General features: G+C 36.3%; 1 protein-coding gene across 5 annotated transcripts in view; it reads left to right on the top strand.

Annotated features, from left to right (window-relative positions):
- The first annotated feature begins 9142 nt into the window (after window positions 1–9142).
- The window catches only part of Tmem196 (transmembrane protein 196), a 69073-nt gene continuing 53972 nt past the window's right edge, over window positions 9143–24243 (top strand). For 2 of the 5 annotated variants that reach the window (XM_032908336.1, XM_032908338.1), the window contains exon 1: window positions 9143–9940. In XM_032908336.1, the coding sequence (XP_032764227.1) occupies window positions 9776–9940 (165 nt within the window). In that variant the 5' untranslated portion in view covers window positions 9143–9775. The remainder of the gene's footprint in view (window positions 9941–24243) is intronic. The other 3 variants (XM_032908340.1, XM_032908339.1, XM_032908337.1) reach the window with 2 other exon arrangements.

Here is a 24243-nt window from a genome sequence, read left to right as displayed (position 1 = left end):
CAGTCTCTGCTCCAAATTTTACCTCCATATCCCCTCCTATGAATATTTTTGCACCCCTTTTAAGAAGGAGTGAAGCATCCTCACATTGGTCCTCCTTCTTCATGAGAGTCATGTGGTCTGTGGATTGCATCTTGGGTAATTTGAGCTTTTGGACTAATGTGAGTGCACACCATGTATATTTTTCTGTGATTGGGTTACCTCACTCAGGATGATATTTTCTAGTTCAATCCATTTGCCTATGAATTTCAGGAAGCCATTGTTTTTGGTATCTAAGTAGTACTCCATTGTATAGATGTACCACATTTTCTGTATCCATTCCACTGTTGAAGTGCATCTGGGTTCTTTCCAGCCTCTGGCTATTATAAATAAGGCTGCTATGAACATAGTGGAGCATGTGTCTTTGTTGTATGTTGGGGCATCTTTTGGGTATATGCCCAAGAGAGGTATAGCTGGATCCTCAGGTAGTGCAATGTCCAATTTTCTGAGGAACCTCCAGACTGATTTCCAGAATGGTTGTACCAGTCTGCAACCCCACCAACAATGGAGGAGTGTTCCTCTTTCTCCACATCCTCGCCAGCATCTGCTGTCACCTGAGTTTTTGGTTTTAGCCATTCTCACTGTTGTGAGGTGAAATCTCAGGGTTGTTTTGATTTGAATTTCCCTAATGACTAAGGACATAGAACATTTCCATTCGACATTCCTCAGCTGTGAATTCCTTGTTTAGTTTGTGTACCCCATTTTTAATAGGGTATTTGATTCTCTTGAGTCTAACTTCTTGAGTTCTTTGTATATTTTGGATATAAGCCCTCTATCAGTTGTAGGATTGGTAAAGATCTTTTTCCAATCTGTTGGTTGCCATTTTGTCCTAACGACAGTGTCCTTTGCCTTACAGAAGCTTTCTAACTTTATGAGGTCCCATTTGTTATTTTTTGATCTTAGAGCATAAGCCATTGGTGTTTTGTTCAGGAAATTTTCTCCAGTGCCCATGTGTTCAAGACTCTTCCTCACTTTTTCTTCTATTAGTTTGAGTGTTATCTGGTTTGATGTGGAGTCCCTTGACACACTTGGACTTAAGCTTTGTACAGGGCAATAAGAATGGGTCAATTTTCATTCTTCTGCATGCTGATCTCTAGTTGAACCAGGAGCATTTGTTGAAAATGCTATCTTTTTCCCATTGGTTGGTTTTAGCTCCTTTGTCAAAGATCAAGTGACCATAGGTGTGTGGGTTCATTTCTGGGTCTTCAATTCTGTTCCACTGATCTACCTGCCTGTCTCTGTACCAATACCATACAGTTTTTATCACTATTGCTCTGTAATACTGCTTAAAGTCAGGGATGGTTATTCCCTCCAGAAGTTCTTTTATTGTTCAGTATAATTTTTGCTATCCTGGGTTTTTTTTTTTGTTATTCCAAATGAATTTGATAATTGCTTTTCTAACTGTATGAAGAATTGAGTTGGAGTTTTGATGGGGATTGCATTGAATCTGTAGATTGCTTTTGGCAAAATGGCCATTTTTACCATATTAATCTTGCAAATCCATGAACAGAGAGGTATTTCCATCTTCTGAGATTTTCTTCAATTTCTTTCTTCAGAGACTTGATTTCTTGTCATACAGATTTTTCACTTGCTTGGTTAGAGTCACACCAAAGTATTTTATATTATTTGGGACTATTGTGAAGGATATCATTTCCCTAATTTCCTTTTTTTAAGCTGAAACAGATTTAATTATCTTCCAGTTGTCTTTTATATCATTCTAAGTACATACAAAAAATATGGCCAGGCTTAAGGCATAATATAGTTAAAGAACAAACAAGGCATAAACAAAGGTCCCATGATTGCTGTATTCAGGGTATTAACAAGACTCACTAAGATACAAAGAACACATCTTCAGCTCTATTCATCTTGAGCCTACTTCTTTGTCCTAGGCCAATGTCAGATTCCTGCCACATTCATACAAGGTAGCACCAAGAGCTCTCCACATGGGCTAGGATGAAACTACAACAATGGAAGGAAGAGTACTGACTCCAGATTTAGCTTGGGAAAGTGAAGGAAGCAAGAAGTATATGAAGCAAGTCCCAGGCTCATTTCCCTAATTTCTTTCTCAGACTGTTTATCCTTTGAGTAGAGGAAGACTACTGAATTGTTTGAGTTAATTTATTACCCAGCTACTTTGCTGAAGTTGTTTATCAGGCTTAGTAGTTCTCTGGTGGAACTTTTGGGATCACTTAAGTAAACTATCATCATATCTGCAAATAGTGATCTTTTGACTTCTTCCTTTCTAATTTGTATCACTTTGACCTCCTTTTGCTGTCTGATGCTCTGGATAGGACTTCAAATACTCTATTGAATAAGTAGGGAGAGAGTGGGCAGCCTTGTCTAATCCCTGATTTTAGTGGGATTGCTTCATGTTTCTCTTCATTTAGTTTGATGTTACCTACTGGTTTTCTGTATATTGCTTTTACTATGTTTAGGTGTGGGCCTTGAATTCCTAATCTTTCCAGGACTTTATCATGAAGGGGTATTGAATTTTGTCAAATGCTTTCTCAGCATTTAATGAAATCATCATGTGTATTTTTCTTTGAGTTTATTTAGTGGATTATGTTTATGAATTTCCACATGTTGAACCATCCCTGCATCTTTGGCATGAAACCTACTTGATCATGATGGATAATCATTTTGATGTGTTCTTGGATTTGGTTCGCAAGGATTTTATTGAGTATTTTTGTGTCAATATTCATAAGGGAAATTGGTCTGAAGTTCTCTTTCTTCATTGGGTCTTTGTGTGGTTTAGGTATAAGAGCAATTGTGGCTTCATAGAAGGAATTCAGTAGCACTCTGTCTGTTTCAATTTTGTGGAATAGTTTGGACAGTATTGGTATGAGGTCTTCTATGAAGGTCTGATAGAATTCTGCACTGAACGCCTCTGGACCCGGGCTCTTTTTGGTTGGGAGACTTTTAATGACTGCTTCTATTTCTTTAGGAGTTATGGGGTTGTTCAGATGGTTTATCTGTTTCTGATTTAACTTTGGTACCTGGTATCTGTCTAGAAATTTGTCCATTTCCTCCAGATTTTCCAGTTTTGTTGAATATAGGATTTTTTGAATTTCCTCAGATTCTGTTGTTATGTCTCCATTTTCATTTCTGATTTTGTTAATTTGGATACACTGTCTGTGCTTTCTGGCTAGTCTGGCTAAGGGTTTATCTATCTTGTTGATTTTGTCAAAGAATCAGCTCCTAGTTTTGTTAATTCTTTGTATAGTTCTTTTTGTTTCTACTTGGTTGATTTCAGCCCTGAGTTTGATTATTTCCTGCCTTCTACTCCTCTTGGGTGTATTTTCTTCTTTTTGTTCTAGAGCAGAAACCGTTCCTATAATTCTTTTAGAGATTTTTATGTTTCCTCTTTAAGGGCTTCTACCTGTTTACCTGTGTTGTCCTGTATTTCTTTAAGGGAGTTATTTATCTCTTTCTTAAAATCCTGTAACATCTTCATGAGTTGTGATTTTTAAATCAAAATCTTGCTTATCTGGTGTGTTCCTGTATTCAGGCCTTGCTGTGGTGGGGGAACTGGGTTCCGATGATGCCAAGCAGCTTTGATTTCTGTTGCTTAGGTTCTTGCCTTTGCCTCTAGCCATCTGCTTATCTCTGGTGTTAGCTGGTCTTGCTTTCTCTGACAGTGGCTTGACCCTCCTATAAGCCTGTGTGTCAGCACTCCTGGGAGACCAGCTGTCTTCCCTCTAGATCTGGGTACAGAGAGCTGTGGCACAGGGTCAGCTCCGGACACAGGCAGAAACGGGAAGGATCCTGTCCCAGACTGCGCCTCAGTTCCTGTGTCTAGAAGGCTCCGTGAGGGTTCCACTTGGGTCAGAAATGTGAGCAGAAATGGTGGTCTTACCTGTGCTCTCAGGTTTGTCAGCACTTCTGAGAAACCAGCTTTTCCAAATGGGATCTGGGTACAGAGAGCTGTGGCACCGAGTCAGCTCTGGGCAGAGGCCTCCCTTTTATTTTTTATTATTTATTTCTAGGTAAAGAAATCTACATTTAGTTTTGGCTTGTTTTTAAATTTTATTGATGTAATATATTCAATTTGCTCTTTCTATAATAGTTTTAGTACTAGATGAAATAGTTTCAGTATCAGAATTGTGCCTCTATTACATATAATATGCCCCCTTTCTCTGTTTCTTTTAATGTTTTAATATTTATTGTTGGCTTTTAGAAATTTGGTTGACCTATCCCATGGAGTGTTTATCCTTTGCCTATCCTACTTATATCCTTCCTACATAAACACTTATATCCTTCACCAAATTACCACTTCGTAATTTTTATGTAACATTGAAGAGTTGTATCCTTCAATTATACTACATGAATTTAGGAAGAAATTCAAGGATTACTTATGAAGACTTATAGATCTTTTTCTCAATAACTCCTGCTCTCCAAGACTCAGCCCTTAAAATGTTGGCCAGTTCAATGGATTAGTCATCTTATAATCACCAATTAGTCATCTGACAATGCGCCATAAATTGCATGGCTTAAACAACTCCTTAAAATTCTTCAGGCTAAGAAGTCTAAGCTTAATGCGTGGTAAATTTCTCTCGCTAGTTTGAAGATAGTTGTCTTCTTCTTGTATCTCTACAAGGTGATCTGCTGGTATAAGAAAGCAGGCTGAACAAAACATGAGGAGCAAGCCAGTATGTAATGTTTCCTAATGTTCTCTGCTTCAGATTCTGAAAGTGAGCTATAGTCTCTTTTTTTCCTTTGAAAAGGGATTAATTCCTTCAGAGAGGATCTACCCACATGAGCATTCTAAACCTAATGGTCCAACAAAAGCCAACGCTAACAATACTATCTCTGGGGAGGTTAAGGTTGTAACACATGAATCTTGGAGCAACACTTTGTTCCCCAGAATCTGCTATCTAGTTGCTAAATTCTGTAAGGCCACACTTTTCTGTCTGGTACCCTCTGCCTGTAAGATTGTTAAATCCCCATGACATAAAACCAAGGTGAAAAACCTTGTTTCTTTTCTACATGGCTGATAGTCCCTTGCTAATGGCTGTGCTGTATCTGGAAATTTTCAAAATGGCGGATGTATTTTGGACACAGTGAATGAGTTAATGCAGTTCCATTCATCATAAAACTAGGTGTGAGAAAAATCCATATTCTTTATTAAAAAAAAGAAATATTTTATATAATATATTCATATGTTTAAGGTCAATAACAAACAGGTGATACTTTAGCTATAAATGAAAATATAATAGCAACACAGTAATATATTGTATTCTCTCCAAGTAATAAACACAAACACTGAAGATACTCCCAGTAACATTGCCACTAAAGGACAATAAATGGCAAAAATAAGTTCTGATTTTACTGCATCGGCTTGTTACTGTCAAATTAGAAAAAAAATCAAACTTTTTCTGTCTATTTAAGCAAATTCATTATAACTACGGTCTTTTTTAACTGCACTAACATGTTATCAAAATATTAAGTAAACCTTTATTCCTTCACAACTGGCAAATGGCTTAAAATAATTTTATGATGTTTCTTTCCTTAGTTATTTAGGCTACACTGACCACTGTGTTCAGTGCTTGTACCATCATAAATATTATCATTATCAAAAGTGACCCTTTAAATTTTCAGGAACTGTGGTTGGAGATTTAGCTCAGTGGTAGAGCGCTTGCCTAGCAAGCGCAAGGCCCTGGGTTCGGTCCCCAGCTCCGAAAAAAAAAGAAAAAAATTTTTTTTCAGGAACTATTCTAGTTTTCTTCTCTGTCACTGTAATAAAGACATTGACCAAAAGCAACTTGGAATAAAATGGTTTGTTTGGCTTACAGGTTACCATCACAAAGGTAGCTAATGTAAGAACTCAAGGTAGGAACCTAGGGACAGAATCTGAATCAGAGAACATGGAAAATCATTACTTACTGCCTTGTTCCCCATTTGTCTGGCCTGCTTTCTTAGAGAGCCTAGGACCACCTGCCCAGGACTAGTATGGCCCACAGTATGCTTGGCCTGTCCACATGAACCACTAATCAAGAAAATTCCCCTACAATCTATGCCTATGGGCCAGCCTGATGAAGGGAACTCCTCTTTTGAGTAATTCTCTAGTGTTTCTAGCTTGTGTTAAGTTGCCACAGGGTTTGTGTTAATTAGGGGCTTTGTAGTAACACCCTGATTAGTAAGTACCATTATCATTTAGCCAGTGTTTGTCATTACATTAAGTGGGAGTGAATATTGGCCAATTTTCTGTTATAATACCAAGTTATCTGAGTGAATCCAACTTTAAAAAGAAGGGATTTATTTCATCTCATGTTTCCATGGTTAATCAGTCATACAGCATTTTAGGCTGTGGTGAGGTAAAACATTTTAGTAGCTGTCATATGCGGAGTGACCTGCTCACCTTGTGATAGCCAAGGCAAGGGGAAGAAAAGAAAGAGAAGGAATGTGATCACCTTAAGACCTAAGTTCCTTCATTTCCAATCACAGGCTAAGGAGTGAACTTTTACTCAACAAGGTTTCGGGGTCATCATTCATAATATAGATGGAATGATTTGTTTACCAATTCCTGGGTGTTTCTTTAACAAAATATTAAAATGTCTATAACTCTAATTTGTAAAAATAAGTATATAAAGACCTAATCACTTTTGAAAGTTGATTTGCAATTATAAGACCCTTAAATGGAAAAGCCATAAAGAATTATTAGTTTAGGAGCTTTAAAATTATTTTGAGATTACCTGTACATTTATTTATATCATACATAAGATAACAAGCTTGTGTTTTGCTCTTATTAAATATGAGGAATTATTGAGCCATCTCAATGGATCTCATGAGTAATACTGTTGATTGTACTGTGATGTAAGAAAAATTAAATTCTGGATTCTGAAAGCACTGAAATTTAGATAGAATGGATTTTATATGAATTCTCTTGGTTTATAGCTTAATACTATAATTCTTTTTCTGACATGATTTTGAGAGATAATGACAAAAATAATATTTTCTCAGTTTGAACTCTTTTTTGTTCTTGATTTTTGTGAGTATGAAAAAATTTTAGAAGTATTTGGGATCATTTGAGGAAACTTTACATTGTTTGAAAATGTGTGTAAAATATACTTTGTAGCAAAGAAAAGGTGTTATAAATGTCTTGCAGTTGTAATGTTGCTGGTTGAAACAGGATAATTAATTTCTTCTGTACCTTTTTTAATATATTACTTCTAAATTATTTGTTTGTTCTTAACTCTTCTGTAGTTACTCATGGATTTAATATGTTCTGGTTTGTGGTTTTCAGAAGTTTCGTGTATTATACAAGTGATCCAGAAACAATCAAGGGTGGTTATATGGTTATAATGACTAGAGTTTTACATACTGAAGTAACTGGTTTCAAATGATCATCTTTGTCAGAAATGAACAATCAAACTCAATAGATGACGTGTTTCTTTGTGCCTTTAAAACTCCTATATGGTTAACATCAAGTAAGTGTTCACTATAATTCTCTCGGAGTAATTCTTTTCCACAGAAAACTGCACTAATATATTTTGATGATCACAACTTGTTTTTTTCCTCCAAAAGAATAAAAAATAGAAAAGCAAAACAAAGTGGCTAAATTCAAACCACAAGTGAAGCAGCATAGACATCTCATTATTTCTGTTTATGTTTGATTTATAAAATATTTAAATATCATAAATGTTGCTTTATCGAATCTACAAACTGAGAAATTCTGGAAACTGGTTATCTGAGGGAAAAGGTTTTGAGAAGTGGAAAGGAACATCACTATCAGTCAACATCAGTATGTACGTTGTGCTCTGATTATCACAATAGCTGAAAATTCCTTAGCATTTAATAACTTGTAATCCTTTGATTTTTGTTCTCAAATTTTAAAACTCATAAAATAAGCATATTAGAAAGAAATGAGAGTGTAAAATTGAAGCTATGAAGCATGTTCTGATTAAAATATTTAAAGGTGAAACTGACACCTCTGGGACAGAATTAGGGCTTCTGTTTCCTCAACATTGGATCTTGAAAAACAAAACAAAAAAAAACAAAAACAAAAACAAAAAACAATGCCTGTGTAATCCCAAAGGTGCTTACTCTGCACTTCTTTGCATGTGGGCAGAGGCCAAGATGCCCTCATACTGTGGATCCCCTTTGTCTATATTTCCCTTCAACCCATCTCTAACTGAAGAATCAGTTCTTGAGAAAGATGATTAATGGATCCATACCTCAGAACTCTTCCCTCTCTATCCTGAATATTTTCAGTAGAATACCTGAGATGTTTCCTGGAGGGAAAATCAGTAAAATATAACCCTGATGCATGCATAGCAATTCTACTATATCTAGACTCCCAAAATTCACCATCGAGAACAACAAAATTACACAACCCACGCGTGAGCCCCTGCCATAATGATTCAGATTGAGTTGAAGACGGTCAAAATTGGTTATGTACTAGGTCAGACTTTTTTCTCCGTGTATAAGTAACACTTGTTCTGGTGTAATACTCAAGTGTGTGTTATCTCAACTGAAATGGGATAAGAACTCAAGGTCTCTGCCACGCTGCTTCTGACTATGCCTCTCAGGATGTATGGGTGTGTGGTTAGCAAGGAAATTATGACTCCAGCAGACAGCGTCTTCCCCTAGGATAGGAAGATACAAGGTAGTGATGGCAGAGTGGACTCTCTCTCTTAAAGAGCAGGCTCCAGTCTGGGTTCATTGATATAGATGAGTCCTTCAATTAGGGTTCCCTCAAATCTTTGTATAGGGGTCTGGCTTCTCTCTATTTCAGTGCACTGGGCTTCCCTTTGCTCTCTGCTCCTCAAGCAGAGCAAAGTACATGTAGAGGAAAGTTTTGCATAGAATGAGCCCATATTGATACAGGAGCCAGGAATAGCCACCCCTCCTGGCTGAGGCAGAAACCCAAGAGGAACTGAGTAGAGGAGGTGCAGAAGTAAGGAATTTAGGATCCTGGGGTTGGGTCCAGGGGCGGGGCGACCCGGGGGTCAGCCAAGAGTATTATTGGTCCTAGACCCACAAATACATCAGGATTCTCCCTCCTCTGTTAGCCTCCTTAACCCCAATGAGGTCATAGCGATGAGAGAGAATCGGATCAAGAGGGGGGGGTGGAGAGGACGAAAACGACAGAGGGGGGAAAAAAAACCAGACGGAAAGAGGCCATCAGACAAGGTCGCTTTTTCTGGCGACACAGCAAGTGCTAGGAACGTGGTGCTGAATACAATCCACCCGCTCTGCCTGGAGACCTAGGGATTCACAGAAGCACTTTGCGCAGGCAGGAAAACAAAGGAGGGAAGGCGAGAGGACGGGCGGAGAGGGGTTGCGAGCTGCTCCCCTTTATCGCTAGGAAACCAAGCTCGGTTCCTCCGCCAGGAAGGAGAAGGGAGCCAGAGAGGTGCGGAAGGCTCCTGGAAGCGCAGAGCGGAGACGCGGCAGAACTCTGGACTGCGCCTCCGACACCCACAAGGCTCAGATCCAGGGTTTGCTCTCCAGAGCCTGGCTGTCCGTAAAAGCTTCTGGACTCCCACCCATCGCCCGCGGTCCCCGTGTGAACGCGCCACGGGCTGGATCAGCTCTGTCCTCTCTGGCCCCGCCACGGAAATGGTTCTCTGGTTCTGGAAATCCAGACCCTTTGGATAATGTTTTGCTGGTGAAGAAAGAAAAGTTTGAGGAGCTGGACTGTGGTAGGGGGCGGAAAGGGCTGAAGAGGACTTTGAAAGAAAGAAGGTAGATGATCAGCTTCCATCTCTGAGCTGGAAGGAATGATGACCCAAGGAGAATGTGCACCAGCGGCCAGATCATTGGGAGCCTTTTGGTGCTCTCTGTGCTGGAGATAGGGCTGGGGGTGTCCAGCGTGGCCGTGGGGGCGGTCAGCTTCAGCCTGGCTCTCCGAGAGCACACGCCGCAGCTCGGAGACTCGTCCCCGGTATGGAGCGGGGTGTGTGTACGTTGAGCCATTTCACTCTCTCTTTACCTCTTTTCGGGGATGGTCAGTGTGCGTGCCTTAGTCACTGTCTCCTGGGGAGAGAATATTATTTTACTCCTCTGCCTGTAGGTTCCAAATGACAAGCTCTGCTGATTTACGTTGTCTTTTTATGTACTGGGGAAGCTTTTTTCCTCTTTTCTGGGCTTAAAACCAAAAGGAATGGCTTTATTTAAACTTGAGGGTTGGGATCGTCTGACTGATTCTGCAAGACTGACCAGTGTTAGTCATTATGGTTACACCTGACAAGGGCGAACTTACTTGTCCTTTATGTCTTTTACTGAAAATGTTACATCATTTTATTGTACCAAGAGCAAGCAGGGGGCAGTTATCTGTTCATCTGAGGGCAGTATGCTGAAGGTGCGCCGATGCAACAGTGATTTGACCAAAACGAAAAGTGAGCTGAGCCTCTGACAGGTCTGAGGAGGGGTGGGAATTGTCCCAGAAAGCACTGCTGTGAATTTGCCTTGCTGCCTGCCTCATAGTCATCTCTGAATAGTCTGTCGTAAGTTCAAGGCCACCAGTTAAACAAACAACAGTAAGGAATGTAATTGTAGAGTAACTCACTTAAAGTGCTTACCTACTCAGAAAACAGTGTTGGTTTGAGGGGATTTTTGGTTGTTTGTTGTTTTGTGCTTTTTCTTTTCAGGTCAGGGACAGATCTAACAAGCATCTTGTTTGGTCATATAGGGAGAATTGCAAGGAAGCAGACCTTTTGCTGCCACCAGAATCAATAACTACCTGATAATAAAAAGATCTCTCTCTCTCTCTCTCTCTCTCTCTCTCTCTCTCTCTCTCTCTCTGTGTGTGTGTGTGTGTGTGTGTGTGTGTGTGTGTGTGTGTGTGTGTGTGTGTGTGTGTGTGTGTGTGTGTGTTGACCTCCTTTTCCCTTGCCCCGTCTCTCCTATCCCCTCATAACTGCCATGCCCATCTAGGTCTCTAACTTGATTGTAATTTTTGTGTAATTCATTAGGAGGCATTCTGTTGTTGACAATCTAAACTGTATTTAACAATCATCATTTCATCACTAAATTACTTAGAGAAGGACCATTTAGGAATTTAAGAACATCTATACCAAAGTCATTCATAAAAGGTGTTCCAGTCCTCTGAGTACTGTGGAATTGGATAATTAGCTTTTATATTTTTTTCCAGGTATGATACATGTTTATAGATTATACAACTTAAAAGACAAAAAGAAAAAGAATAAATCTAGCATTGAATTGCCCCTAGAATCCTTTTTCTAAATTCTATAATTTTATATCAACCCACATTACCTACCTCATTCTTTATTATGGAACTGTTGCCCATGTAAGTATAGCTTTGAATTTGAAAGAAGCTTTGAATTTGAATTTGAATTCAAAGGGGCGCATCTTAAATTCCACACCTAATGTGCAGTTAAAAATATTTTGAGAATTGTGGTTATTGTTAATAAAATTTCTACTTGTCAACTGTCAAAATAAAGTACAATGCAAACATACTTTTAAAAAGAGGTTAAATGTGATCTTATGGCTCAAAGAAAAAATGCCTCATGTCTCTCCATTCATTAAACGTAAGAAATTGAGTGAATTAAAGTAAACTGCCTCTAAGTAATACATTAAAACCCTTCTATCTTAAGATACTTTAAATAACTATGTTAGCTTCCTTTTTAAACATAATTAATCTTTTCCCTTCCAAACAGGATATTATATAAATGAACTACTATATGCACAAGTGCAAAAAACTTTTGAATCAGATCGGCCATATTGATATAGTCTCTTATTTACTATAAACAATGATCTCTACTTTACAGTAAGCACAATTCACCAAGATTCTTGGAAGAATAGTTTTGAATACTGCAATACGGTTTTGTAAAAAGTAAAAAAGAAAGAAAAAGAAAAGAAAATCAAAGGATTCAGTCAACTGAATGAGTTATTTTGAAACTGAAATGTTCAAATAATTGTTTACTTTTTAAAGTCCAACTCATAAGAAAAAATGCATTCGTAAAGAAATAAATTCCCAGTTAGAATTTTCATGGTTTTCAAAATATAGAGTGGCTAGCAAATTATTGAAATGGTTTCAAATTCTTTTGTGATATATTTTTGACTATCTTTTCATTTCTTCTCTGGTAAATCCATATAACCAATATTTATAGAATGTTCAACGTGTGAATGGCATTTTCCTAGTTACTACAGAAACTATAAAATATGAGTCAGAATACAATCTCCAGAGAGGTATCACCCAACCCCCTCCCTCCCAAAAAAGCAGATCACTAGCATTGGTGGAGGTAAGAGTATGGCCTCAGAGAGGTTAGGGATAAAGAGGGAAGAGAAAATTTGGTGCGGACAGTGAAATACCCATGGAAGTACTAATGACCTTGAAGGTTTCCTGGAGTCGAAATCAATATATCACAGTGTTAATATCTCATAAGGTCTTAAGGCAAATTAACTGGTTGTAAATCCCAGACCTACCTACCATTAGCTAGTTGGAGGACTAACAATTTCCCCCATGTAAAAAAGAGAATTGAGACATTTATATAACTGTGAACAGCTAGTCCTGACATCCAAGATTGCGGTGATGGGTATAAGAAGTGAGAACCTCTTTGGCAGTGTGGATGAAGGCAATGAATTAGAATGGAACGAGATATAAAAACTCCTTTGTTTTTATAAGGGCTAAATGTATGAACATAAAGACAGAGTGATGGCGGCAAGACCATGACATGCTTGTGTCAAGCTTAGGTAATAGATGTTGTCATGTTTCCAATAATCATCATCTTAATTCTTACATCCCAAAGAGACTCCAAGAAGATAGCCAGAGAAGGTCAATAGAAAAATCTTTAATTTCTCTGGCAATTTATCAATTAATGTCTGTATTTTATGAATACAAATGAGTCATACAAAAATTAACCTGTCAGAATACACAGTCTAAATCAGACTGTGTTTTGATTAGTGTATGAAGTTTTCCTTCAAAACATTAATATCATTATTACAGCTTCCTGAATTAAATTTACAGTCAGTAGAAATAAAGGCTGCACTGTAGAGGATAATTTTTTATTGAGAGGGACTAAAATCATATGTGTTTCTATCTAGGATAAGTACATGGAAATTTTAGGAAGCTATATGATTATTTGGCCTTTTCGATGACTTAAAATGATATATTATTTAGGTAAAGAGCTCTGTGTATGTAACATACATGCTTACAGAGATGATTTTCAGGAACTATTTCATAATTAGAAAAAGAATATTCTATAGTCAATCCTAAAAATAAGGACAATTAGAATGAAAAGATCATTTCGTTTCACAGGGAAAGAAGGGTATAACTTTTCATGGCTGTTTTGTTCTTCCTTGACACTTCATTATAGCTAAGACATTCATAGTTAAACCAGAACTCATGGATGCATAACTACAGGGTGACAATGAATGAACCATTGAGAAAAATCAGACATGTGAGGCAGAATCAATTTGAAATATTTATTGAATGGAGTTAGTTAACACGGCTGTGTTTCCAAGTGGCTATGAATCACTAACCTCAGCCTATTGAGCGTCCTTGACAACAGGGATGGATTCAGTAGCATTGAGGTCACTGAACCACTAACTCTATGTTGTTGGTCTATCTCGGTGTTTAGAAGTCTAGAGATTCAGAACCTGCCATTTAGAATTCTATTGGAATTGAATTTGTTTGGCCTTAGGCTATAAGTCTAATCATCTTTATCTGACATTCATTTTGTGAGATTTGACTCCTTAAATCTTCTATGCCTGATTCTCCCACAGGTAAACTACAAGGCAATCTTTTTATATTTTTAATATTTTCCTTACACAAATCACTTAAAGTTTGAGTAAGTTAATCTCTTATTATTCTGAAGCATACTCAGGTTTATATTATAACTTTATCTAATTAATACCTTTGATATTTCTCTCTGAGATAAGATGTATAGTGTAATTAACACACATACCTGTTCTGTGACTTTCACCATTTCAGCAACTCAGCCAAGTATAAGACCTTTCACACTTTATTTCAGAGGAGAGGTGCAGTATGCAAGTGATAATTGCTTCAATATATTATTTTTAATATTTAAATATGTCAGGATTAATGAAAAACAAAGCAACATTTTAAACCTCTTAGTTACCTTAAATGTATACAACTTGAAGCTGAGTCTATCCAATTATTTTTCTACAATACCAAAATTCTTTATCAGGCAATGTAAATCCCTTCCCTATCCTCAGACATTGTGCATCACAACTAACATAAACATCTGTTGTAGTGACAATCTTGGTATTTTGGGGTTTCTTTTAAAAAATACAAAAATATTATGAATATTTTTGGAACTCCAGGTGTGGGAAATAGGGTTGCTTTGGATTGTTCACAGCAGCAGACTATGATTTGCCTCATGCTTTGGTGGGGATGTGGTTTGTCTAGCTGCAGATAATCTGTGATTGTGTGATATTTGGAATTCTGGGAACTTTTCAGAGGGTACGAAAATACTAGGGCCCCATGAGACATGGCGATTGTTGGTTGTTTGTTGGGTGCTGTTAGTTGTCGTTGATCATAGTTTGATAAGTAGTCATTGGCAAAGAAGAAATAACAATAAGAAGAAATGCGATATCCTGACAGCAATGGTCAAACTTGCCCCATGGATCTCAATGCCTCTAATCAGCAGGATGTAGTCTAAGGATAATGTTGCCCTCTTTGCCCTCTATCCCTTTCTCTCTCTTTTTAAGGAGTTGAAAGCATTGAAAGGGATAAAGAAGGGTAGAAGAAAAAAGGAACCCACAAAGTAGCCAAAGTCCAGTTACAATGTGTCACTTCTAATACTAACTGATAGTGGAATGGTGGAATGAAATGGTGTTTGGCCATTATCTTATGGGATGTTCTTAAATCTAAATACTTTTTATGAGTAATGGTATCTGTTAGAGTTTCCATCCATGACTGATCCAAGGGTGTAATGTGCGTTAAAGTCTTTGTTTAGGAACATTAGGGAATGAAATATTTATTGCTAATTTGCTTAATATAAACATGATCCAAACATAATCACATCTATTAATTTGCATGCTTTTGTCTAAAATAATTGAGTTGATTTTTTAATAGGGACTCAGTTATGTTAGTCTATCCAATATGCACTTCAACTATAACCAGGAAATAAAAATTTTGCAATATTATTTTTATAATAAACTTCTATTCACAGATAGGAGGCATGACCAACCATTCTATCATAAGTGTTTATCTTCCTCTTTCATAAGAGCTATCACGTATTTTTATGTATACATACATATGCACATACAGCACGCATAAATGAAACCAAAGTAGGAGATGCTTTGACACTTTAATATCTAATTAATATTATATCTGAAATGTCTTTCTAATTATGAAATCTACAGACAGACACACACACATACTCACAAACACACACTCACACACACACAGGACTAGAAATGCTTCAGATTTTGTATTATGTCATATTTTGAAATAGTTGTGTATATATTGTGAGTTATTCAGAGCATAGAACACTTTTAAATGAAAGTCATTTGTGCTTCATATGTACTTTATGTACATAAACTGAAGGCAATTTTACACAATATTTTGGTGAATCTGCCTTTTGGCTCTGAGGCACTTCGTGAGGTTAGCTCTGTAATTTTCTACTTATAGTGTCATGTTAGCACTCCAACAATTTTATATTTAGAGAAGTTCAGATTTCAGAATTCAAAACAGGGAGCTTGTGATATAGCTTAGCATTAGAGTGTACATCTTGTGTGTATATACATACCACATACACACAGAGAGACAGAGAGACAGAGGCAGAGAGAGAGCTTGCTTATAAAGAATGTGTGTATAACAAGATAACTATATCTAAAGTTGATCAGAGTATTTGTTTTATTGCTTGGGTAATTTAATGAAATCATCTGATATTTTAGCATTCGATGACAATCCCCATAGAAGACTATAAGTAGAGCACCTCAATAAACAAGTTTTTATAGGAAATGATAGGAAATGAGCTACATGACTACCTTCCTCTGCAAGAGTCAAAACCATGTATTCCTTCTCATGAGTGAAGGTCTACTCTGTGTACACTTCATTCAAACAGTGATAGACTGGATTGAGACATCTAATGGTAATACTAGATAAGCTGTGTTTCCTTTCTAAGTCTTATTTACACAAAGAGGCAGGTCCTAGTCTCTATCCTTTTTGGAGATGTGATGCTAAGAAGACAATGCTTATCAAATGTTATCCAGAGCCTTGAACAGAGCAGGTCCTGTGAACATCAGTTCCTGCTATCACTCCGTTGCCCTTGTGAATGGAAACTGTTGGGGTCTTTAAGTTCACAAGCAGTGCCTTGGATTACAACATGTCCCCAACATCCTTAGTCTATCATAATTCGACTGTTCTTTGTGTTCTTTGTGTGATGTTAGGTTTTTATTTAATTGGGATATGAACTACATGAATATGCCAAAATACCATATGAAAATAATTATGTAAGAATTCAGCCTAAAGGCAAATGAGAAAAATAGTCTTGAAAAAGACTATTGAAAAATTAATTGAAAAATATGTCTCTTTCTTTGTTTTTCTCTTTGAATAGGCTAAAGTAGTCAAAACTAGCATAAATATATTTGGTAATCAAATATATTAGGCACTTATCCAAACTAGGGATATGGTAAGTACTATTTGTATTATAAAACAAAATCCTCAGGAAACATTTTAAAAGACTCAAACACTTCTCGGAAAATCATAACCAAACCACACACTAATGTCTCTCTCTGTTAAAGACACTTCACTTTCTAGAAATTTGTATGGTTTTACTTAAGTCTCCAAGCAGCTCTCAGTGTAGCTTATTGTATCTTGTATCACTTGCAGGTGTGTTGTTTGTCTGTCAAGATCTTTATAAGGACCACAGCAACCTTCATTAATGCTATGACTTTTGAGTCAGTATTAGGACTATTGAGAAACAACCATATTCTATTGTTTTATGGTCTATTTTAAATATTGAACAAAACAGTGTGAGCAAAGTACAAAGAAGTATTAATAGTCAAATAGATTACATTCAAAGGTAGAGTGCTGTGTTCTTTTTGCTTTGTTGAAATATAGAGACGGTTTATTCTTAGGAATTACTCACATTGAGATACTATCATAGACACTGGAATTTATGACTGTAACATTTTGTATTATTTTACAAAGTTTATACAGGGAAAGAGCCCATCTAGAACTTATTTCTGTTATTAATCAACTGAGTCAATACTAAAGCCCACCAGTTTTATTTCAAAGTCTATAATTTTTCTATGACATTGTGTGGAATTTTGGAAATTTCTGTGAAAAAAAATCATTCATTGAGGTTTGACCTCATTATTTGTTCTTCACCACTGAACACATATAAGTCAAACAGGGTGGCATAATGCCAGGTCTCAACTATATATTTATCCTCTTTTCCAAAGATACTTGTATAACCAACCGATAATAAGCATAGCCTACATGTTAACAGAATCTATAGAGTTAAAACCTACATAAATTTTCTCTACTTTTAAAGGTTAAGCCTAAGCTTTAAAAACAAAAAATGAACTATTCATGCAACATAATTTTTAAATATTATAAGAAGTCATAAAGATGAAAATAGCAAATTTAAACAGTACTTAAAATAAGTACAGGGGATGGACCTAAGAAAACATCATGAAGCATTATCTGGGTTCAGAGTTCAGACGAGCTTCCAGTAGGTAGAGAAAAGAGAATTGAGTACAAACAAAAGCACATGTAAAGCCATGGAGGGTGAGAACAATGATAAAGGAGTGTTTGGAGCATTATTAAGACAGACACATGTATATGTAGAAATTGGTAAGTAATAATCTACCTAGGTATCTTAGTTATTGTTCTACGGTTGTAAACATATACCATGATCAAGGCAATTCATAAAAGAGAACATTTAATCAGGGGGTTGATTACAGTTTCAAAATGTGAGTCCACCATTATCAAAGTAGGGAATGTGACACTGGAGCAATTGCTGAGAGCTCACGTTTGATCCAAAATAAGAGAAAATGGCAGAAACTGACCTGTTGTGGGCTTTCGACACCTCTAAGCCCATCCCCAGGGACACACCTCCTAATTCTTCTACTAATAGTTCCACCAACTGTGAACCAAGCATTCAACCGTAGAAGCCTATAAGGGTCATTCTCATTCCAGACATCATACTAGGTTAAATGGAAGAGTTTTGAAAGAGTCCTATAAAAATGGCAAGACCAGTCAGACTTGGAGAACTGTGCTAGGATAGAACTGGATGGATGAGGCTATGACAGTAGACACAAGAATTACTGTTTAACTTCAATACAGTCACAGCCTCTGACCTCAAGAAGTCCATCATTGATGAGAAAAAAACCTTGAAGTCATGAGAATTAAGGAACTAGAATGTATGCCACACATATAACCATATCTATTGATTGCCCTTCCTGTGAATGGTGGATTTATAAGCTTATAAATTGCTTGTATTCAATTATTCTAACAGCTTCCTGGTAAGTGAAAAATAAGAACTTATATATTTTATTAGAGTTATCAGCATGTAACAAAGAAACGATTACATACCCAGGGGGCCTTCACCTTTTCAAAGGAGAAGGAGAAGGAGATGGGGGAGGATGTGTGAGGGAGTAACCAGGAGAGGGCAGTGAGTGGGATGTAAAGTGAATAAGTAAAAAAAATTAGATTAAATTTTAAAAAATGTCCTAACCTATAAAAAAAAGAAAGAAAGAAAGGAGTACAGGCTTGGGGAGCTATTAAATTCCAGTTATAAATTATGATGTTAGCATTTTTTTATTTCTTTTTTTTTTCTTTTCTTTTTTTCGGAGCTGGGGACCGAACCCAGGGCCTTGCGCTTGCTAGGCAAGTGCTCTACCACTGAGCTAAATCCCCAACCCCTTTTTATTTCTTAAATATAAAAAGGTACATATCTCATTTAAAAATTACTAACTCATCTACAAAATAGCAAACATTAATCTTCTCTTAAAATTCAATTTATGTTCATATAAAAGTATTTAATATACTTATTAAGTATTCAGCAATCATGTCTGGTCCACAAGAATGCTGCATGCTCTTACTTTTTGTTCACAAAATCCATTTTCTCATTTTCTGCATTTTATTTTTATATGGTATAGATATTTCTAGAGATAATTTTATTATAATTCCATTGACAGTGTTGATCATAGACTATAGATTTTCCCATTGTAATTCCCATTTTAGATAGTATGTTACCTTGATGGCCAATGTGGGACAGCAGTAATGGTTGTGATTTAATGTGCATGTTTCAGGATATAAGAACAATTATTTTAAGGAAATATAGAAATAAAGAAGTATACTTTTTATTTGATCCTCCAAATAGAGATATGTGTTTGATTTTTTTCATCATTTTACTTTGACTATTAGAAATATTAGATCTTTTCTCTACTTGTCTCTTGCTAATCATTTTCCTGCATGGTTTTTTATGGTGAATTAAAAGATGATAACATTAATATTAAGATAACTGGCAATTTATATGCATAATATTCTACATTGCCTATGAATTGCTACTTTGATTCTACTATTTATCTCACCAACAAAATTCTTCACATAGAAGGATGGCAACAGGGTCATCAAAGATATTTAGAATTTAGTGATTTAAGACCAGATAATTAAATAACTAATTAGAGGAAATAAAAGTCTAAATCACATAAAGAGACACGCATGGGTGTGGTATGCGCACATTGGCATAGGGCAAGTAACAGATAAGTAAATCTTTGAGGGAGATGATAATTGTCACTTATATGCTACATTTGGGTTGCTCATGTCCTGACAGGGGACAAGTTCACGGTGTGACCCTCTATGCAATTGCACTCTATTTCCATAACTGGCTAACTTCCAGGAACTGCCGCACATGCTGGACGGTCATCCATCTGTTGTGTTGTCTATCTATGGAGAGAGCATAATTTCCACTTCCTACTTCCCTCAGGTCACTGTCTGTTTCCAACTCCAACAGAGAAAGTCACAAATCAGACTCCAAACCAGCGTGTACCAAAGGAAATAATTATTTTCTTTTCCCATAAATAAGTCCATCATCTACAGTTTAAAATATTTTAGAGTTCCCACATAACAAATTGTGAGTCTTATATTTGACTATCTTTCTAAAATATTCCAGTATCTAAGCTGTTACTTACTTCTGACAAAGACCTCTTAAACATTAAATAGAAGCAAAAATCAAGAAAATCAAGATAATCTACATTAATACTTGAGTTACATGTAAATATACTTCTTAAATTGCTGTTATGATTTAGATAATACGGAAGTTATATACAATACAAAAGTTGCCTTAATAAATTTAATGTTACAGATAACATCTATATCTAATAACCAGTATTGATCACATGCCCTCTCACTTTCCTGTAAGTCATAATTATCGTACATGTTTACATTATTTAATTTTTAAAATAACGTACCTTTCATATTTGTCTAAAATGATAAAAATTGAGAATCACAAGAACTTTTTTGATTTTGCGTCTGCTATATATGAAACAGGTTTTGTTTTTTCAAACACTAATGTGAAAGTTACTGTAAGCTTTATTTGAATAATTGTCATGTAAATATATTACAAATTCAAAGTTCTGCTCATGAAAAATTCATGTTTAGTTATAATTTCCCTAGCCACTTTTGGAACAGCAACAGCCCTAAAACAAAATGCCTGTTTACTTAACATGCTCAAAATATTCAATAGATTATTTTTTAAAAGAAGAATGAACACAAAACAAAATTGGAACAGAATGGGATACAGAAAATGTTAAGAACAAGAAATATCACATTTTATGAATACAAGAAATATTACATTAGATGGCTACTGCAGTAGAAGTGAAGAAATTCCATTCTGAGAATCAAGAATCATTTGTACTCTGCACCAAAAGACCTGGCTCCTGGTGCAATGATGGTTTTAAATGTAGTTTTATTCAGAAATGTTTGGGTCTTTCATTCATTGCCACACAATACTTGGGAAACTATCATTTCACCCAGTCAGCTAAACCAAACTGTGGCCCGATGCTGACAAAGGTCAGCTTGTGTCTGGTGCACGTGTCATCTTCTTAGTATTTCTGGGGGGTTTTAGCACAATTAATATATTTATAAAAATCTTTGCTCCGTTAATAAAGACATCTATTGAGTCTTTTTCCAGTTCTACAGATTGTGAAATTTTTGGAGTGGAAGTAACATGCTATACTGAGCTGTCAGTGCATCGTTCTGTGGTGGAAAATAAGAAATTAGTTTAAGCTTTGGGGGAAAAGAACACTGCATAATTAGCAAGGTTTTTCCATGGACTAAGAAAAGTAGGGAATATAAATAGGAAAGCAGAAAAGTGGCTCCTCTCAAAGATGAACACTGACAAATATGCAGAAAAGTTGGGAATGTATAAAGTAAATGACATTTTGAGATCAGTGGATTCAGTAATGACTGGACTATGAAAGAGCACAGCACGGGGCTGGGTCCACTAACGTAGGCTCACAGAGAAAAAGCAAGTCACTGCTGCAGCAGGTAGCAATGGTACTCGATGGCCTAGTCTCTGTGACTTAGGCCGAGCAGAGGTGAGAGGAGAACAAAGGACAACAATGGGGATTGGGATGAAAAACTGTGTGGGAAGCCAAGGGGGTGAGTCCTGTGTCCATTCCTATGAGCTTGTTACTCACTGCCTTCAGTTTTCTCTCCTATCAGATTTGATCAGTATTAAGTTCAGAGCTAACACACTTTGTGTTCTGAGTTAGATCTAGACTGAATACGACAAGGGGAGTCATGTCTGATCTTCTGAAGCTTAATTTAAAATCTAATGTAGATAATGAATGAATGGTGCTTAAATTTAAGTGACATTTTGTACCTTATTGAACAGCAAAAGATATAGATTTGTGAATAATATTAAAAAGCCTTATTATCAGCAAGGAAATGAGGAACACATCTATAAATAAACAGTAATTTTTGAAGAATACCAAAGTGTTCCTATAACAAGGAGAGATAATACTGTTCCATACTGGAAATCAATATGGGTAAATGTCTTCAGGTGAACTACATTTGCTGTACTTCAGAAACAATGGTCAGAGAAGAAGAGAAAAAGACAGAGCAAGAAGTGAATCAAAGAGGCAAAAAGAACTAAAACTCTCTTAAAGATATATATATATATATAATATATATATATATAATGAAATTTTGGCCTGTTTGTTGTTATTGTTGTTTTATTTTGTTTTTAAATAGGGTCTTTCTGTGTCACTCAGGCCATCCTCAAACTCATGATTCTTCTGCATGTAGTTCAAGTATTATAAGAATTGCTGTGATGAAACACCATGATAAAAAGCAACTTGGGGAGAAAGGGTCTATGACTTTTCCACATCCCAAGGCCCAGTCCACTTAAATGAGCCGAGACAGGAATTCAAACTGAGCAGAAGCCTGGAGGTAGAGCTGATATAGAGGCCATGGAGGATTGGCGGCTTCCTGGTTTGCTTCTTTTAATTGTAGAACTGAATAAAACTGATTGTTAGTAATAATTAGACACAGTCAATCCTAGGTTATACAGAAATTTTCCTACACCCATGACATTTGTCTAAAACTCTTCAATTTTGCCTTCAGCAGATTTTTATAGAGGGCCAAAAATTAGACAAATCTTTTCTAAAATATCACAGGAATTTTTTCTAGTCCAGCTAATATTGTTCCTCTCTGAAATCTCTTTAGCTGAACCTTCACAGTCTACATTATTCTAGCACGGTCCATTAAGCCCCCGCTTTAAAGCTTTTAACCACTTTTCTAGTCCAAAGTTCTTATCCAACAAACAACACGGTCAGGTCATCACAGTAATACGCTAGTCCTTAGTACTAATTTCTTAGTTATTGTCATTAACTGTTTTATTTTTCTGATGGAAAATAACTATAATTAAGTCACAATTATGACCTGGTTAGAGTCTTATAATAAATTATTATAAATCAATCACAAAATATTTTCTAAGCCCATCATTTTATAGATAAATAACGTGAAGCTCAAAAAATTAGCTGAACCAACTAGCTATTGACCTAAGGAAGAAGTCCAAATCATGCAACTCTTGGTCTCACACTACTTTCACAGTTGTCTCAATATAGAGTCATCCTTAAATAGCTCCCAGTCACAGAGAGATGCTGGCTCCTGGCCAAAACCAAATGGGAATAATTCCAAATTGCTAAAGTATGATGTAATATAATACGTATTTCAGCCGATTTCAGGAGATTCCAGCTCTCTCGAAGTCTAGAAGCTCCACAGAGACTACTGTCTACAGAAATTCTGGCATGCCCTCAAGAGTGTCATTCTAAACCAAGCAGAAAACAGAAGCCTAATTTTTAGTGGTTAAATACTATTTTTAAATCCACTAGAACTATTGATCAGTTCAGCTAGTAAATGAACTGCTTTTAGAAACGATTTAAAACAAATTCCAGAGATCATTTCTCAAGCTAAGAACTTTCAAAGACATTGCACTGGGGATGTCAAAGTTCTATTGAGATTAATAATTTTACTGTATACTCTCTTTTTAATTCAAATATGAAACAATAACAATAAGTTCACTACATGATTTGCCCTAGCTGGTTAGGAAGAATATGCTATGCCTTCACTCTTACCGTCTTAAAAATTAAAAAAAAATATTTTTGAAGATAAATGCTTTCTAGTAGTGCCACATTAAAATATAGGTACTCTTCCATCCATTGATTTTTTTTTATCATGGCTGATAATAGTTGTGTGCTTTCTAATGACAGGGTAGACTTCATTTTCTACTGTAGAGGTAAAACACTAAAATATCATTATAAGAGAAAAAAATTCATCTCCTTTTTATGCCAATTATAATTAAAAGTTTTTCTCAAAATAACAGTTATTTTGGAGAAAGAGATATAATATTACTGGTTTTGCTACTGTTGGTTGGTATCATCAACCGTCTTAGGCTGATAGATCTCTACAGTAGTCTTTGAAGCACAAAGAAAGACATGAGGGTTGATAAAATTGCAAGGAAGATGATCTAGAGAGATGGCTCAGCAAGTAGCGTACTTCCTTAACAAGCATGGGGACTTGATTTCAGACCCCTCAGCACCCATATAAAAGAGGAACATGACTGTGTGTGTCTGTAGCTCAAGTTCTGCAGAGGAAGAGACAGGTAGATTTTTGGAGCTGTCTGATGTCAGTCTAGTGTAATTGACAAACTTCAGGTTCAGGAGGAGGTCCTGTCTCAAAACAATAAGATAAAGAAGAATAAATGAAGACAATCAACACCAACCCCTAACTTCTACATGCACAGATATGTATACATG

Source organism: Rattus rattus, chromosome 7 (genome assembly GCF_011064425.1).
Source record: "Rattus rattus isolate New Zealand chromosome 7, Rrattus_CSIRO_v1, whole genome shotgun sequence".
Lineage (NCBI taxonomy): Eukaryota > Metazoa > Chordata > Mammalia > Rodentia > Muridae > Rattus > Rattus rattus.
This window is presented reverse-complemented; position numbering and strand designations above follow the sequence as displayed.